This window comes from Miniopterus schreibersii (genome assembly GCF_964146895.1).
Source record: "Miniopterus schreibersii genome assembly, chromosome: 9".
Lineage (NCBI taxonomy): Eukaryota > Metazoa > Chordata > Mammalia > Chiroptera > Miniopteridae > Miniopterus > Miniopterus schreibersii.
Genome location: NC_138118.1, coordinates 72,808,074 through 72,827,638, shown reverse-complemented (window position 1 = coordinate 72,827,638; position 19,565 = coordinate 72,808,074). Strand labels below are relative to the sequence as shown.

At 41.0% G+C, this 19,565-nt stretch overlaps 1 protein-coding gene across 4 annotated transcripts in view; it reads left to right on the top strand.

Annotated features, from left to right (window-relative positions):
- Positions 1-19,565, top strand: part of IGF2BP3 (insulin like growth factor 2 mRNA binding protein 3) — an 89,757-nt gene that overhangs the window by 40,763 nt on the left and 29,429 nt on the right. For all 4 annotated transcript variants that reach the window (XM_081147800.1, XM_081147797.1, XM_081147798.1 and 1 more), the window contains exons 4-5: positions 16,153-16,204; positions 16,296-16,359. In XM_081147800.1, the coding sequence (XP_081003926.1) occupies positions 16,153-16,204; positions 16,296-16,359 (116 nt within the window). The remainder of the gene's footprint in view (positions 1-16,152; positions 16,205-16,295; positions 16,360-19,565) is intronic.

Sequence of the window (19,565 nt, the reverse complement as noted above, 5' to 3'; positions counted from 1 at the left end):
GTTTTGACCAGGCAGTTTTTGTTTGTGTAACTAGGAGCTCATGAGTTTAAACACATTTGGGTTTCAGAATTATTAGAATCGTTCATCCCAGTACTCAGATGATTCTAACCTCAGGACAGTGCTAGTGGCCTTTTGATGCCACCTCAGTAGTTGGTAGCTTCCTTGACTTTTGGTTCAAGAAATCCCAGGTTTATCTTGTACATGTTCTGTTCCAGGGACTGAGATCAGCCCTTTTTCCGAGGAGCCTGGTTCCTTGGGAAATGGTATTTAGGGGCCACAGGGTGATCATGCTTCTCTTGGGACCAGATCCACTGGCCTTTCCTTGGTTGTTCTAAACTCACAGGAGCCTTCAGAACTCTTGCTGTTTTCTGTGCCAAGTGGTACCTTAAGTGTGAAGTAAGACGTTTGTCAGAAATCGAGAAGGATCTGCGTCATTTTTACTTACAACACTTCTGACACCAAGTATCTTTTTTAAAATTAAATTTAACTTTTTAAATATTATTTTTCATTACAGTCTCCATTCAGTATTGTATTAGTTTCAAGTGTAGAACATAGTGGCTAGACAATCACGTACTTTACAGAGTGCCCCCCCGATATTTCATGTACCCACCTGGCCCCATACATAGTCATTACAGTATTATTGACGATATTCCCTGTGCTGTACTTTACATCCCTGGGACTATTTTGTGACTAACAATTTGTAGTTCTTAATCCTTTCACCTTTTTCACCCAACACCCCCCTCCAAGTATCTTTTGTGGCATTTTTTTCTAATGCCGTTTCTATTCTCCAACACCAGCTACAATTCTACTCAGTCCTGACAGTACTGGACTTAGTGTCAGACTCCATAGGTTGAGTTGCATCTCACAGAACTGCCCCTCACCCCCTTCAGATGCCAGGTGCAATGGGATGTGTTGGCTACTCATTTCTACCTGCTGACTGCAGGTTTGGGGGCTCCAGTAATGCCCTCCTCCCCCTGTTGATAATTCACTAGACTGGCTCACAGCTCAGGAAAGTGCTTTACTTACTGTTCCCAATTTGTTATAAAGGGTACAGCTTGGCACAGCCAGATGGAAGAGATGCACAGGGTAAGGTATGGGGAAGGGAGCCTGTAGCTTTCCTGCCCTCTCCGGGCAGGCATGTGATTCAGCTCTGGAGATGTGTGTGCAATGCTAAACAGATCATTTCAGGTTTAAGTGTATAAAAACCTTCACTTGTTGCTCTTTTCCTACTGTGTCCTACCTCTCATGTTAATGAATCAAATTTTCAGGGTTAACCAGGGGGAGGGAGAAGTCCCCAGGCAGGGGTTTAGGACAGTAAACAGACTGGGAGTGGCAGGGCACTCTTAATTCTATTTCTAATGTTAGCATCAGCAGCCAGAAAGCAGGGTTACCTCAGCGCTCGGACCGTGTTCCCCCTTTGTGTGTGTGCATTGCTCAGTGGCCTGCTGTGTCTTATCCGAAACATAACCTTGCTGTTTAGAGTTTCTTCCCCCGTGGGAGTGAGAAGGGCTGTGATTTTCTGCGTTTTTTCCTAGATGTATGTGTAGCACACATGCACTGACGTCTTCGCAGGGTTCCTCAGCTATCAATTGGCCCTTGTCTGGGAGACAAAAGGACGCGTTCAGTGAGCATCGGTCGAACCGAGAGCGCAGTGTGATGCGCTTCAGAACAGGCCAACCCCGGACAGAGATCTCTGTGTTCGTCCTGCTAGGGTCCTTCTCGGGCTGACGTTCTGTGTCACCCCTCCTCCATGTACCTAAACAGGATTCAGATTGTTTAATTAGCTCCGTCAGGTTGATGGTAATGAACTGATTTACAGGCCTTTTTGTTTTCAAGTGAGGCCTATGTTTGCGCATTTGCCCTGTTTTCGTGCTTGCTGTCCCATTCCTAGCTCCCATTTCCCCTTTTACTTTACTACCTTGCCTTTAAGTTTTACATCAGTTTTAATAGCATACAGGTGGGGAGCCCTGACCGTGGGATGGACTGTCAGCCCCTAGGTACAGGAAGGAAATAGTGCTGTCCCTACTTTGGGGCTACTGGACTTAAAGCCCCCTTTCTTAGCCGCCAATGTGTGTAAACTATGCAGTTCCTTCATCTCACATGTAAATATAAGAATGACCACTAACATCTCCTGCAAGTCTATTGATGAACACCTAGCTCATCAGTATGTTTTTATTTAGATATACTGTAATTTCTTCCTATGTTTGACTGATAGTGAACACAGATATTTAAATAGACTTGGCTTTTTCAACCCTCAGACCTGCACCCTCTTTTAAACAAATACTTTCTAATGTTTCAGTTACAATCCTGAAGTGAAATTCACAGAAAATGTAGCCTACTTACATATGTAATTTAAAATTCAGTCATACCAGAAAGAAGAAATGAAAGGGAAATATTTTGTGTAAAATACTTCAAAACATAAGTACTTGGTCATGACCAGAGCTTGGGGCATAATGAAATAATCAAGTGCTCGTACCATGTATAGAGTAACCCTCAGTGACCCAATATTGATGCTAAAATACAGGTGTGCATACGGGTGATTCAGACCAAAATACAATTGTATCTATTTTTTCTTTTAATTTTTATTTATTAATTTGAGAGAGAGTGAGAGAGGGAGGAATTTGTTGTTCCACTTATTTATGTATTCATTGGTTGATTCTTGTATGTGCCCTGACTGGGAATCAAACCCACAACCTTGGCGTATTCGGATGACACTCTAACCAACTGAGCTTCCCTGTCAGGGCTACAATTGTGTCTTGATTTTACATGCTAGTTGCAGTTTTGGAAGATAGCATACATCTTCCCAACCGAACAATTAAATTAAAAATGAACAATAGCCCAGCTGGCATGGCTCAGTGGTTGAGCGTGGACCTAGGGTCCAGGAGACTGGGCTTTGATTCCCGGTCAGGGCACATGCCCGGGTTGCGGGCTGGATCCCCAGTTGGGGGCGTGCAGGAGACAGCCGATCAGTGACTCTCATCACTGATGTTTCTATCTCTCTCTCCCTTCCTCTCTCTGAAATCAATAAAAATATATTTAAAAAACACACAAAACAAACAAAAAAAAGCTGAACGATAAATACTTTGTTAGGTTATAGGCTCAGGTAAATGGGCTTTATGCGTATGTGAATGTCAAGAGCTTTTGAGAGTGGTGCAGGACACGGGGCATCTCTTTATTGTGTGAGACTGTCCTGCACGCCTCAGGATGTGCGACTTACCTGGTCCCTGCCTGTCAGGTGTCAGTGAAGCCCCCTTCTCCCACCCCAATGGACCCGCAGATCTCTAAAACCACTCCCTGAGCGGTGAAGTTTTCTCCACTGAGAATTACTTCTCTAGGGCACCCCTTCCCCAGCTGTGTGGAAAGACCCATTTAAAAAAAAATTTTCCAATCACTGGTTTTGTATTAAATACAGAAATTATTAGAAAAATAAAAATTTAAAGTCAGTCAAAAAGTCAAGCCCTAATTTATTATATTTCGCAGTTGTAAAATTCCTGTCAGTCTGCTATAAGAAGTTTTAAAAGCTTAATCTCCACTGCGAACTTACCTGGTCACCGTGTGGTCTCTGTCTCACCCTGCCTCTTTCCAAAGTCACCCAAAATGAAGGTATGTTTCTGAAAAATTCTTCCTCTTGGAAGATTTGACTCCTCCTCTCCCTCGCCAAATGCTCATTCCCAACACCTCCTTTGTTGTTTATAAATAATTACTTTTTCTAAGACTATTGCATTGTCGAGTGATGGAAATGAACCTAACTGCCTTCACTATCCGGGATGCTTTTTTATTCTGTGATAGAAATTTGCGATGTAGTTTTTAACCGACGTAACTCAAATTGCTTTGGATTTTTCTTTAGCTTCATATACTTAAAATCCACTGCACTTTCTCCACGCAAACCCACAGGGAAGCAGTGGCTTTTGTAACCTTAATTTCAGAAGACTTCCAGCGATGTTCCACGTACTGTGAGACTCGTAGTGATAGAAGATAATTCCTGTAGTACGGCAGGAAGGGTCCTGGATCATAAGGGCCTGTGGGGAAACACTTAGTACTGTATTGAGGGGACTGTGCCCCAAGACGCTGGCCTCATTAGGATGGATTAAACTCAAGCCTGAGTTTACACCCATCATTACTTCCATGCTCTCCTTTCTCAACAAATCGGATGCCCGTCAACTTGGAGCATGTTCTGTGCACGTCCAATATTCCAGGATTGTTGAACACTGCTTCAAGTTGCCCAGCTGAACAAATATTTCTGATTTCAAATCATCTTCATCTTTTCCCCCCCATAAAAGCATGACCTAATCATGCTAGTTTCTTTCTTGCTTAATTAAACACAGGCAAGTCTTTCATCAGACCCAGCTTTGTTTCTGTGTGCTAGGATTTTATCCCGACTTACTGTTGAATTAATGTTTGTTTAATAAGAGGACCTTTGCTCATATGCTTCCCTCTGCTACTAGAGACAGGGCTTTGTCCTATATAATAGAACTTTAGTTACTTTCTACGGATTGGGCCCAACTTGGTGTCGTCTGTTACTGAGTTTAAGGGTCACCTCTGCCTTACAGTGTATTTCAGGGTTTTAACTTTACCACTGATCTTCATACTCATTTTTTTTAATCCTTAATTTCCCCTGGCTTTGTTTTTCTCTTATGGATATTCAAAAAAACTTGTGTCAGTTTTCTTTGGTAAGTTGCTTTATCCTTTTGGGAAATAGTTATTTTTCAGTTGTGTAGGTTTTTCTGTAGCTAAAAGACATTGGTGTGGCAACTAGATCCATGGTTCCCTACCTTTAGAAAATGAGACCCTCAGTAACTCTATAATTAGTTTTTAAAATCAAACAACCCATATATCCATCCAAAAATTATGGTATACACATGGGAAAGATTCATTGTTTGTTCATTTTACCAAAAATTCACGAAAGCATGTATGGATTTGTGTGCCCCTTGTAATAACTACAGCCTCTGAAGGGCCCAGTCCACTGAGCAAGGATTAGTGGTGGGAAATCTGTGGTACTTGGGTGGCCGTGCCTCCTTCCTTCCACAGCAGGAGGGACTCTCCCAGAGAGAGCTTTTCCCACTGAGTCTATATTAAGCCTCAGAATGCTTCTTAAACAGTGTCTGGACAGTCACAGCCAATTGCTTGCACTGGAATGCAAGAAGGTCATTATTTGTCTCCTTGGGCTAGATCTATTAAGAGCCTATCCATTTGACTTCCATAAATCTCTACTGCCCCCTTGAGAGTGTCTGCTACCTCATTCACATATACAAATCTTCCCAGTATGCGAAGAGAGCACATTGAGGGGGTACATTGTTTAGCTGAGATTCACTTCTCCAGATCCCTCCTTTGTGCCTCTTCTGATGTACTCCTCTGACCCCTCACAGCTGTTTCCCTCTGGGACCCTGGTTTCTGAGTCTCTGAGAGTAGGATGCGGAACTGACACGAATCTGAACTGTGCTTACTCTCCTTGACAGATGCTGACTTTTTGTTCAGTGAAGGAAAGGTTATGTGCCCACATTCTCTGGAACATGAGACTTTCATTCATTACAATCGAACTCACTTTTGGGTATTAAAATATTAAAGTATTATTGATTTGCATGTTAAAGATACACGTGGTGTCTAACTTAACTGCTGCTTAGCACTAACATGAAGGACTGGACCGGTCAGGGTGATTTAGTGGTGAGGTGATGGGTACAGATTCTGTGGGCCAAGGGCTCTTCTGGAGACTGCCCCTGTAGGCAAAAGACCTGCTGAGATTGGGTGATGGCAAGTTCTCTTTGGTCATGGAAGCTGAATTGGGTTAGCTCAGCATGGTGATGAACTTGCTGAGTGCCCCCTGAGGAGCTGAGGAGTTGGGTTATTCTCACTGTTGATTCCTGAAAAATTGACCGTTGTCCATCTTACAGCAATGAGTGTTGTCCATTTTAACTTTCAAAAATAGAGATGTTTTGTATTTATTGTAGAAAAAACATCATCAGAAAAAGTACCTATAGTGCTGTAGGGATGTATGCTTTTGTGGGGACCAAATTTGGACTTTCAGAGTTGGTATAAAGATTATTTTAAATTAAAGACATTTCTGGATGTTCTGCCCTCATGTTGGTATGAAAGGGTTTTAAAGAATCATTTTCCACTCAGTATGCTGACCTGAGAAATGCATGGTGTGGTGTAATGGGCACTGGCTTAAGAGTGGGGCGGGGTTTGAATCCTGACTCCCCTTGTCCTTACTGTCTGACTGGGCAAGTGACCTTTCCTCTTACAGAAGAAGCTCAGTTGTTGCATCTTGAAATCAGGTTTAATAGCTACCTTTGAAGATGTCTGGATGTTTAAATGGGCAAATGTTCATAAAGAATCGAAAGAGTGTTTGGTGTTAATCACTGTGCGTACATATGTGTGCCAGTGGGATGGTTCTCCATTGCCATATTGGTTTTCCCAAGTTTGTAATTGTTGCTAAGGCCTATTTTAGATACAGCAGTGTGATAAAGAGTCCAATTCTGATGTAGACAGACGGATGGATAAGCCCCTAGGTTAAGTACAAGGTGCTTACTATGGAGGCTAAGGGAGGTGTGTTAGTTTTCTAGGGCTGCCATAACAAATTCCTATAAATTGGGAGGGTTAATACAACAGAAATGTATTTTCTCACAATTCTGGAGGCTAGCAGTCTGAAATCAAGGTGCTGGCAAGCCTCTCTCCCAGCTTCTTTGGTATCCTTTGGTTTGTAGATGCATCACTCCACTCTTTGCCTAGGTGGTCACATTGTGTTCTCCCTGTCTGTCTGAATTGCCCTCCTGTTCATAAGGATGCCAGTCATCCTTAGAGCCACATTCACATATACCGATGGACATGAATTTTTAAAGGATACTCTTCAACCCAGTACAAGGGGTTAACCAAGACTGGGACTGATCAGGGATTGAATTCTAGAGCATAACAAGACCTAAAATGTGTTCCATTTTAAAGGTGGTTACTAAGAAAGTTGGGAGTGGGTGAGAGATGAGGTTGGAGAGTACCGCATGATAATAGTCTTGAACCATATTAAATCACGTGGATTCCCCCCCCCCCCCCCCAAGAACCATGGGGAACCTCAAGGGTTTTGAATTCAAAATTCACATAGCACAGTGGATTTTTGTTGTATTCATGGCTGAACATTAATTTTGAAATAGATTTTTTATATTTCTTCTTTTGAGGAAATTACTGGGTTATGGCGTCCCCGCCACCCCCCTCCCTCACACCTGCTGCTGGGATGTAGAAAGCTGGCTGTGGGGCTGGCCTCTCAAATACATCCGAGCCAGAGTTTGATGCAGTCATGAGCAGCATAGAGACATGGAGTTGCACTGTGGATATGTGTTCAGAATTGACCAAGTAGAAGCCACAGAGCGTACAGTTTCCTAACCACACATGTACTGGGAGTGGCGAATTGTAGACAGGTCTCCAGGAATCTCCATTTGGAGATGGAAGCAGCATGGGGGGTACTTTGAAGATTAGAAATTGAGGTTTATATTTATTTATGTTTATTTTTAAAAAATATATCTTTATTGATTTCAGAGAGGAATGGAGAGGGAGAGAGAGAGAGAGATAGAAGCATCAATGATGAGAGTCATTGATCGGCTGCCCCCTGCATGCCCCCGATTGGGGATCAGCCCGCAACTTGGGCATGTGCCCTGACCGAGAATCGAACTGTGATCTCCTGGATCCTGGATTGAACCATGCCTGGCCAGGCTGAGATTTTTATTTTTGTTTTTTTGCAATATCTTTAAAACCCCAGGTGAACTTGAGGGATACGTAAATAAAGTCTCCAAGAGGTGAACTTGCTGTTATAGACTTGATTTCCTAGAAAGTTTGCAGTTTACAAAATTGTCTTCCTCATATTATAACTTTTCCTTGACTATTGATGGGCCTTTGTTACTTTTTAAACCACTCGAGCATGCCCAATTCATCAGTAAGAGGTGCTGTTCAAATTGGTACTCAGATCTTTTCTAAGAGAGCATGAAGCAGGATCATGTTACAATCTGAGGGCTAGGACCTGGGTGAGAAGCTTGTTAAACAGAATTTTGGACCAAAAGTTTTGCTCAGGGGCTTAATTAGCAGGTTTTAAGTACAGCAAATACATGACTGGGCTCCAAGTAATGCCTCGATGTTGGATACACACTACCACAGGCTGAGAGCAGTGGGTGGGTTTGGGGAAACCCTGGTTTTCCTTGTAGACCCTCCTGACCAGTAGATTTAGAACGGGGCAAATTCTAAGGACTTTTGTATGGGCTGCTTTGTAAAATGTTTAGAACACATTAGTTTTAAAACAATTAAAAATATTTGTCAACAAAATATTTGTCCTGTGGGTGTATGTGTGAATATGTAGGCATACACACATACTTTAAAACTTTATTTATTTTATTATTATTTTTTGTTAATCTTTACCCAAGGATATTTTTCCATTGATTTTTAGAGAGAGTGGAAGGGAGGGACGAAAGGAAGGAAGGAGGGAGAGGAACAGCGATGTGAGAGACACACATTGATTGGTGGGCCCGACTGGGGCCAGGGATCAACCTGCAACCCAGATATGTGCCCTTGACCGGAAATCGAACCCTTGACCCTTTGGTGTGCTGACTGACACCCTAACCACTAAGCCACACCGGCCAGAGCCACACATGGCCTTTTTTTTTTTTTTTTTTAAACCTTGAGTTAAAATTCAGATAATTACAAAATTTACCATTTTAAAGCGTGCAAGTCAGTGGGTTTTAGCATATTGACGGGTTTATACAACCGTCACTGCTAATTCCAGCACATTTCATCACCACAAAGAAGACTCTCCCTACCTGTTAGCACCCACTCCCCATTCTCCCCTCCCTCCCGCCCCTGGCAGCCACTAGCCTTTTTACCCATCTGATAAATGGAATCCTGCGGTATGTGCCCTTTTGTGTCTGGCTTACTTCACCCACACTGTGGCACGCATCATTACTCCATTTTTTCTTCTGGCTCAATCATATTCCATTGTATGTGTAGACTCCGTTTGGATTATCCAGTGGGTTGCTTCTACCTTTTGGTGATTGTGAATCCTGTTGCTATGAATGTAGGTGTACAATTATTTCTTCGAGTCTCTGTTTTCAGTTCTTCTGAGTATATACCCAGAAGTGGAATTGTTGGATCACGTGGTAATTCTATTTTTAATTATTTTGAGGAACTGCCACATTGTTTTCCACAGAGGCTGCATGATTTTAGATTCCTCCCAACAGTGTATGAGGGTTCTAATTTTTTTCATATTCTTGCCAAGACTTATTTCCCTTTTTTTAAAAATTTATCTTTATTGGTAAAAGTATTACAGATGCCCCCCCTTCCCCCCCCATTGACACCCTCCTCCCTGCCCCCTTCCCCTCCCCAGACCGTCATGCACTATATTATCTGTGTCCATGGGTTATGCATATATGCATGTAAGTTCTTTGACTAATACCTTCCCACCCACCCCCACCCCTCCCCCTGTGAATCGTCAATCTGTTCCTTGCTTCCATGTGTCTGTATCTATTTTGTTTGTCAGTTTATTTTGTTCATTAGATTCCACATGTAAGTGAGATCATGTGATATTTGTCTTTCTCTAAATGCTTATTTTGCTCAGCATAATACTCTCCAGGTCCCTCCATGCTGTCCCAAAAGGTATGAGATTCTTCCTCTTTACAGCTGCGTAGTATTCTGTGGTGTGAATGTCCCACAGTTTTCTTATCCACTCATCTACTGATGGGCACTTGGGCTGTTTCCAGATCTTAGCTATTGTAAATAGCACTGCTATGAACATGGGGGTGCATAAATTCTTTCTGATTGGTGTTTTGGGTTTCTTAGGATATATTCCTAAGAGTGGGGGTTACTGGGTCAAATGGCAGTTCCATTTTTAAATTTTTGAGGAAACTCCACACTGTTTTCCGTAGTGGAAAATACAGCCATTCCTTGTGGGTATAAAGCGGCATCTCGTTGTGATTTTGCAGTGCATTTCCTTAGTGACTAATGATGCTGAGCATCTTTTCATGTGACACACATTTCTAAAAACATCTGGAGAGACCCACCAAACTGATAGTGGTTTCTTTTAGGGTTTGGGGGAAGTAAATAGTTTAGAAGCAGGTGGTCAGAGGGACCCTAAGTTTATATTATTTGGAGTGTCTTTACAAATATTTCTGTTAGTAAAATATAGAACAAGTTAATGCTGGTTAATACCCTAATCGGAATAAGGTGTAGAGAAATATAGTACTTAGCACGTGGAACATGGGAGTTGATAAAATCCTTTGCCTACCAAGTGATGATTGTGATCTTCCAGCAAAGTATGTGTTAAACTGGTTTTAGTTTGTATCATTACGTTTCAATTTAATTGTGTAAAGAAATGAGGCAGCTTAGTTAACCATGTGGTGAATAGTGTGGGATCTGATAGCTGGGGGATTACATCATTTCTCCGTCACTTAAGCATCTATGTTGTAATTTACCCATCTGTGAAATGGGATGTTACCTTGTGGGACTGTGTGAACTAAATGAGTTAAAATAGATCAGGCATTTGGGACAGTGCTGCTATTAGATAGCACCCAAATGTATCTCCCAGAAGTCATTACTGAAAGTCCACTGTGGTTGGAGAGGAGAGAGTGACGTTGTATGATGAGTGAGTCACACGGGCCTTCAGACACTCGTTGGGGATTTTGGGTGATACCCCAAATACAAAGGGAGGCTCTTAGCGTTTACAGTGTGTGAGTTGATTAGCTCAGCTGTAAAAAAAAATCAGTCAAGCCCAGCACTCTCCAGTAGAAAGATGATGCAGGCCACTTATGCAATTAAAAAATTTCTAGTAGCCACGTTAAAAAAAAGTAAAAGAGGTGAAAATTAATTTTAATAATATTTTGCTAAATCCAATATAGCTAAAATATTACAGTTTTAACTTGTAATCAATATTTTTAAACTTTCTTTGTTTTTTGTCTTCTAAGTACGGTATATATTTTACAATTAAGCACATTTCAAGTGCCCAACAGCCACACGTAGCCAGTGGCTGTCACACTCCGACAGTGCAGGTCTAGCTGTTACAAGAACAAGCAACTGGAAGCAAAAGGAATATGGGGAGACAGCTTAGGCTTGAGCTGCAGCAGGCCGGAGGGGGTGATGGAGCTTGGTCTAGTGGTGGCCGAAGAGAGAGCAGCTAGTAGGCCCAGAGCAACAAGTAGGAGGTCGCAGTACTAGGTGGACTTTTAATGTTGAGCTTCAGGAAGACGAAGGTAAAGTTATTCGAGTGCAAGATTTCTGACATATATCCATGAAAGCCAGTGTAATGATTAGGAGTAGATTACTTGCAACACACCTGAAAAATAGTTCCATCGCTATGGTTAATAATCACTAGTCTAGTGGGAGAGCAAAGATCAGTGAAGAGATTGTAAGTGACATAGGTTTCATTTCCAGGATTAGGTAAGCTCAGGTGCTATGGAAACGGCACTTTCCCCACTCTTGAGGGTGTGACCGGAGCTTAGGTGTAGGGGAAGCACATTAAAGATTCTGGAAGAGGCAGGTTGTAGCAGAACACTGATGACCTCCTACACCGAGTTGCAGTTTCGACAATTTCTATTGGCATATGAAGCCACAGTAGAGAAGTAACTTCTAGAATGGGTGGGGAATGTCCTGCCTGCTGGCAGTGTACGGCTGAGTAATCATTTGGCCTGGCCCTGCCAAGGCCACTGTGGGAAGGACTCGAAATTCAATAAATCTAGGAACTTTATTCATAGCTAATTTTAAAGTTGATAATTTTGTATGGCCTGCGAATGATGTTATAAATGTCCAAATGGCCCTTGGCAGCAAAAAGGTTCCCCGCCCCTGTTGTAGCAGGAGAACAGTCATGGTGTGGTGGGCTGGAGGCAAGGGTGCCAGTTAGACTCCTGGTTCAGGTAGTTCAGAGGTGATGGGACCCGAGCAGTGACTGTAAAGAATAACCAGTCAGCAGGAGGTTATCTGGAGAGCATGAGTTACTCCAGACCCATGGGGAATCAGCTGAAATAGCTAGTGTTTGGGGGATGGAGGTAGGTTGCTGTGGCAGAGGAAAGCTGATCACGTGTGAGGCACAAAGATAGTTTTTCAACCATCTTTATTTTGGTGTTCCGGGTATGAATAAATTAGGCCACTGTATTGAAGAGGTGCATGAAGAAACTTTTGATTATGGGGATGGTTTCATGAGTACATATGTAATGGCAGAACTGATAAAATTTCATACAGTGTATTGTACTTTAGTAGTAATACTCCAAGGGTTAAAAAAACCCCTAGGTGATTAGCTAGTATTATTGATCTTAGTTATTTTTAAGTTTTCTTGAGATATAATTCACATACCATACAATTCCCCCATTTAAAGTGTACAAATCCATGGTGCTTAGTATGTTCATAGATGTGTGCAAGCATCACCACAGTCCATTTTAGAACAGTTTCCTTACCTCGAAAGAAACCTTTAGCTATCACCCTTCCGCTCTCACCAGCCCTGTGAAGCCACTAATTGACTTTCTGTTTCTGTCGAGTTTCCTGTTCGGGTCATTTCATATGAATGGAATCCTGTAATATATGGTCTTTTGTGACTGACTTCTTTCACTTAATGTTTTTAAGATTCATCTATGTTGTAGCATATATCAGTATTTCATTCCTTTATTTTTTAATTTATCTTTATTGTTGAAAGTATTACAGATGTCCCCCCTCTTTCCCCCATTGACCCTCTCCACCCGGTCCCGGTATTTCATTCCTTTTTATGGCTAAATAATATTCCATTGTGTGGCTGTACCACATTCTGTTTGTTCCTCAGTTGATGGGCAATTAGATTGTTTCCACTTTGGGCTGTCATGAATGATCTAATTCTTTACCACTATATTAAGGAAAGTTGATAATCTTTACATTTAGTCATGTGATTCTTTCTTTGCTATTTATACATTTGGATGAACTTTTTTCTTTTAAAAGTGCTGGACATTTGAGATTTTTAAGTTTTAAATATATAAAAGAGGGGGATTCCACCAAGACATTTCCCCTGAGGCTTTGTTTTGGTAGCTTCTTTTCCTTCCAGTTGGAGTTAAAATTTACATAGCCATAGAGAAATGTTTTCTTTCTGGCTTGAGTAAAATAAATTCGTTTAGGAATGAGAATTTTGGTTTGTTAAGAGATTGTGGAAATGTTGGGAATGTGCAGTGGAAGTATTTTGGTTTTTGTTTGTTTTTACCATTAAAACAAGGCTGTTTAAAAGAAACATTTGTGGTTGAGCTAGATGGGAGAAAAGACAAGACATTCTAGGAACTGAGAGGCGGCAAGGACCTAGGGGTGGGTGGTTTATGCGACAGATAACAGGAGCGTTTGTCTTTTCTTCCTACTTAAGGCAGGCTGAGTCAAAAGGGCAGAACCTATTAAGAAGAAGTTGCATTTACTTGGGGAGCTCAGTGGGCTGGAGCCGCAGGATACAATTCTTCACACAGCACGTCAGATGCCTTCCCAGTAGGTTAAAGGAAAACTCTACTTGGCACTGCTCACTCATTTGGGGGTTGGAAACCCTTCTGGGATGTGTGAATTAGATTGGGCTCTTGACAGTCTCTCCCCTGTCTCTCCGTTGTGACTAACCCCAAAACTTGTGCATAAAGTTTTGAGTGAAGACCTCAAAGACCCATTGAACTCCATCTCCGGTGTCGAGGTACAAGCCCCTAGGTTGTCTCGTTAACTTGTCCTCAACTAGGTACCAAGATAGATGCTGGACCTACTTTTATTTTAAGGATTATTGTTTGTTTGTTTGTTTGTTTTAGAGACAGGATTATTGAAGTATAATTTCCATACAGTAAAACTCACCATTTTTAGTGTATAGGATTATAGTTTTGAAATTTTTCCCCAGAGATTTTACACACGATAGTTGATAATCAGTAGCATTTATTATTACTTAGGAATAGAATGTTTAGCTCTATAAGCAATTTTGTTTTGAACATATTAAACTTTATACGGTATATGCAGTGAAAATTTCCTCGATTTTTTTTAAGTTAAAATTTTTCTTGTATCATTTATTTATATGCCTGTGTGTATGGATATATGTATATATTTACATATAGATATATGTGTGTATTTGTGCGTGCATATATGTAAATAAATGTGTATATAATTTATACACATTTGGAGAACATTAGTTTCTTTAGTATTATTTTTGCAGGTTTAGTCAACATTGTTTATAAATTTCTCTATAGTAGTAAAAGTTAAAGAGGTATAAGCTAAACAATGTGGAGAGTAATGTATTTAATTACTGAACAAACAGCTTTTAGGAAGAATTAATAATGATGTTTATTTAAAGTAATATATTAAATTGGCAGTTACCCCCTCCCTACTCCCTACACCTCTCCTCCATCAGCACCATCTCCAAGGCCCCTCCACACCCCTTCCCCTCAAGACACCCAAGTCTCTCTAAAGCCCTACTATTAGAGTGGCTTTCATTGAAAAGTTAAATTTTAAATGGTAGATGAAACTTCCCTGCTGCTTTAATTACTTAAGATGGAATGAATAAAAGTACTTTGTTAGAGTTCTATTAATTTACATAAAAAACATTTTTGGCATTGAAAAACTTTTGTTTTAAAAATATAAGTAGGTTACTTTTTTTTAGATTTTTAAGGCATTGCGTCTTGCATATTACCTCGTTGGGTGGCATTGTAAGAGGTTTCCTATTTCTTTGCCTTTATAAAATATGTCTGTGATCAATAGTACGTGCATGTCAAATTCACCTCTGAAACAGGTAACACTATTGAAAAGAGTGCCGTTCCTAATAAGCTAGACTAGACTTTCCCCCTGAGAAGTATTTACTTATGAACTATGTAAATGTCTTTCTGTGCCGGTACATTCTAGGTGCCAGGGACAGTACAGTGAACAAAAAAAATTCCTGTTCACGTGGATCGTTCATCCTCGTGGCTGAGACAGACAAATGAAGTGATGTGTAGTCAGTTAAATGCTCTGAATGAAAAATTAAGCTTTATGTCTTAACAGCAGCTGTAGAGACAAAGATTAGTGTGCTTCTATTAATAGGCCCCATTCAAAGGAAATTCACCCTGTCTAAACTTCACTATGAAAAAAATGCAATGATTCTGCTCAAAATAGGTTTTAACCTTATTTAAAATGGAAAAAAGTAAATTAAAAGCTCATTCTCAGACATACCTGGCTGTAGATTTCAAATTGGAATCAGTAGACAATATAAAAACCTGAAAGATACCGCATAAGATAAACATTCCTTTAGAAGAAATTGCTTAAAGTATAGTAAGAAATTACCATAAACATTTATTTGCTGTGTTTCTCAATGGTTTACTGTGTTCTGGGGGCCAGAAAGCATTCTCAAGGGAATCTCCTTCGAATTTTGCAATTAAATTAATGAATAATCGGTTCCCTATAAATTAATAGAAACTTAATTTTGTTTTACTTTTCAAGAAAAACTTTTTATAGTTCTTGGAAGCTAAGGACATTTGGGTTTGGTTCATACCGATGAGACGGACACCCGCAGTTCACAATATGATAAAATTTAGTTACTGTTTTCATGGCCCCTCATTAGAGTAACATGCACAGTGTAATAATGCAGCTACAGGAAAGGTGGTAAAAACAGACAGCTTCAAGTTGTACGCTTTCCAGCCTAGAATAGATTTAGAAATGTTCACTGCTTTTTAAAATATTTTTTCCTAATATTGATATGCCGCTCAGCTTCGCCTCTAGTTAGACTCCAGGTAGAATGTCAGCTGTGCTCTCCCTTCATTTTGCTAGCCTGCCTTGCGAGTCGTCTCTTCCGATACACCCCGTAGAGCTATAGAAGGAAGTTCTTGAAAAGGAACATCTTAAAGATGAAACTCAGGCCCTTGTCGCATGACTTTGTATACAGGGAGGAAGTGCGTTGGTGTATGTATGGAAAATATACATACTTCCTTCGCCTCCCGCTCGGGAACCGGGCGGCTGGCTCTCGGCCCTGCCGAGCTGCTCAGCTCTCGGTTTCCATCCACAGGAAAGGAGCTTCGAGCCAGGGACCTTGGGAGAGGCAGGAGAGAGGCCCCCGCTCTACTATAGTCCCAAACCCCAGTTAATTTTTTTTTTTGCCTCTTTTCCATCACAGTTCTTTGTGATTTTCAAACATATTTCTGCCCTTGCTGATACCTTGGGAAACTGAAAATTTGTAATTTTCTCTCCCCCTCCTGATAGGTGCTGGATAGTTTACTAGTCCAGTATGGAGTGGTGGAAAGCTGTGAGCAAGGTACATGTCTCCTCAATTGCTTTCAAATTTATAAAAGGAGGGGAGTAAAAAGAAAACTAACTTTTTTATTCTCCTTTTTCCCTCCCTCTAGTGAACACTGACTCGGAAACTGCAGTCGTAAATGTCACCTATTCCAGTAAGGACCAAGCCAGACAGTAAGCAGTTTGAAACTTTTTATCTATATGTAACAAGTAGGTTAAGTATAGTACTTATATTTTGGCCTAATGGATAGCAGAAATAAACTTTATTTTGCCAGGTCTGACCCTGCAATTTTTTTAACATTTAAACGTATATTAAGAATTTGCATCAGTTATACGTTTTATTACCCTTTCAATATATCTTTAATGCCAGTTATTGGTGGATATACGGAGCTGAATTATATTCTATTTGCAAAAAGCTGTGGACCTGGGTATCATCAAATTACATTAAGAATTTTTTTCCTTATTGGTATGATACGCATATTATTGCTGTTGTGTTCAAAATTGGTAAGTTGGTCATGTGTTAAACTAACAACAGTGTTAAATGCTGTTTTCTTGCTCCTTGATTTTTCTAATGATTACTGTTGTCATTTAGGAGTGTGCAGACATTGAACCCATGTAATCTGCTTTTAGATTGGTGGGGGAAAAATATTCCAATGCAATGCGAAGGCTGAACTTTACTGGTCAAAACATCTCCCTTAGGAAAAGACACTTCTCTAGGCTTGGGAGTGGTCTAAGGAACTGATTGAGCACTAGAGAGAGAATGAGGGTCCCACAAATGTCGCGCTTGCCGTGTGTGTTCAGATGGCAAACAGCGGCACGCGAGGTGCCCAGCAGCGCAGACCGAGTGTGGGCAGACCCGGGGCGCCTTCGCCTCCAGACGGCGCGGGCCCTGAGCCCTCCGGGAGAGGGGGGCTGGCTGCGGGGGCCTGTGAAGGAAGGCAGGGCTGGGAAGCAGGTGGGAATTTGCACTGCACAAATGGAACTTTAGTTTTTAAATTGGTCATACACACGCGGTTCAGAAATTTAAAGGTCCGAAGACAAATGTGCAGGTCTCCCTCCAGGTAGTTTCCTTGGAGATGAGCACATGGAAGAACAGATATATGTGTATTTTTTTCCTCCTCTGTACACAAATGGTACCATAACATTTGCGTGTTTTGTACATAGAAATCTTTATAGCTGCATAGAATCTGATTGAATATAGATGACTTAGTTCCAAATTGGATGCTTGGTGTATTTTGAGTCTCTTGCAGTTATGAACAAGGCTGTAGGGCAGTGATTGTCAACCTTTTCCATCTCATGGCACACAAACTAATTACTCAAATTCTGCAGTACACACAAAAAAACCCCACCATTATATTTTTTGCTGATTTGACACCAAAAAAAAGGTATAACTTTGACTCATTCACATTGGATGGCTATTGTAGTGCTGGCTGCTGTCATTTTTTTATTTGACAATCTCAGGTAAAAGAGTCCATTGCCCCTGACTAAATACTCAGGTATTGCATGTTTTAAAAACTTGCGGCACGTAGATTAAAAATTGCTGCTGTCGTGAATCTCTCTCTGCACGTCATTTCGTATGTGTATGAGTATAGATGCAGATTAAATTCTTAGAAGTAAATCTGAGTCAAGATACTTGCGCCCTTTAAATTTCTGTCAGCTCTTGGCAAGTTGTCTTTGCTAGAATTTGAACGAGTTTAAATTCCCATCAGCACCGTGTGCATTTGTCCTTACTCCCTCACACAGGGCTTTATCAGGCTTTGCTGATCTTATGGGTGAAAAGTAGCATCTAATCATTTCACTTCATTTCCCCTTTTTTTTCCTCCTAAAAAATGAGTGCGGCTTCTGAGATTCACTTTTAATGTTTTAATATGACACTTTTAAGATGTTTTAAAAAACTATTTTTCCTTTTGTTTGTATCTTTCATATTTTAAAAATTAACAGTTTGTATGAGGTTTTTGGACATCTTAGGAATTGTCATGTGAGTGGTAAAACTGATTTTTTTACAACCTTGATTCTTCAACCGTCTTGTGTAAGAGGGAAGAACCGAAAAAATGCCACATTTTATACCCCAAATCGATTGGGGGTTAAGAGTGAGGGCAGTGAGAATGCAGAGGCCCTGCTTGTCTTATGGGCCTTAAAAGATCTACAGTAAGAACTGGTACAGCCAACTCTCTGCTAAATGGGAAACATGATAAACCCAAGGATATTTGGAGGTTGTCAGAGATCTGTCCTGGTTGTCTTGTTTGAAAATGTATGTGAGGATAGCTAGCTAAAGGGAAAATGCTTAATTTAAGTTATTTAGTCTTATGGAGAATGTTTGCTGGAGACATAACCCACATAGTTTTGGACTTGAGTAGGAACTGGGTGACATTTAGCAGCCCCTCTGCTCCAAGCACCGAGAGCACAAACAGGAAGGGTGGACTGCTTAGTCAAGGCAGAATTACTGCTGAAAACAGTCCTAACCCTCCAGCAAACAGAATGTGGAGACATTTTATTTTAGTTCTACAAGTGTTAGAGATTGGTAGGGTCCTGATCCCAAGGACAGAGGGAAAGACTTAGGAATTTGTAATTTCGGCAATTAGGTAGCCTAAACAAATAAATTGGGCATTTCAGTGAGGAAAATGGTCTTCACATCTCTTATTCTAATAGTTGATCAGTTATCATTTAGTGAATAGCAACTCTAGTGACCAAGACTTGCCAATGAATAAAGTCAAAATTTCTGTCCTCAGGGATGTGCCTCCCGGTGGTGAAGGAGTATTTGGGGAGGGATCACCTGATTTCAATTACTGCCCAAGTTGAGTTTCCTTATAAGAATGTTGGGTTTTCTCTCCCCCAAAAATTCCAAAGAGCAAAGAGAATTAGAAAATAATTCAGAGAAAGTTAATAGATTTGAAGAATAGAAAAAATCAGTCTTATGATACAGTGTTATGAAAATTTTCGAGTAAGTTTAAAAAAAGAGACGGGGAGTACATTCTCATTCTGTGAGGGTAACCAGTTTTATGTGAGAGGCATTGGATGTAGTGGAGAAAGCATGGCCTCTGACTGTAACCTTGACCTCTCTGAGCTTCAGTTTTCTCAGCTACAAAATGGGGATTGACAAGAAACAAATACGTTGATTCATATAGGCACACATTTGTAGAAAAACAAGCTTATCAAGTGGCCGGGCACAGGGGCACCCAGGAAATAGTAACTCTTGCCCGACCCATTGGATCTGGGCTGCTGCTAGAGCAGCTTGAGGGGGAATGCTGGTCCCTCGGGGACTTGCTCCACTGAGCCCTGCAGGCTTGTTCTCTGGGCTCTGCCCACACTAATGTGGAGCGATTGCTCCATGTCCTTTCCTGGCAGCCCACTCACAGCTTATCTCTTCAGGTCCTGAGGAC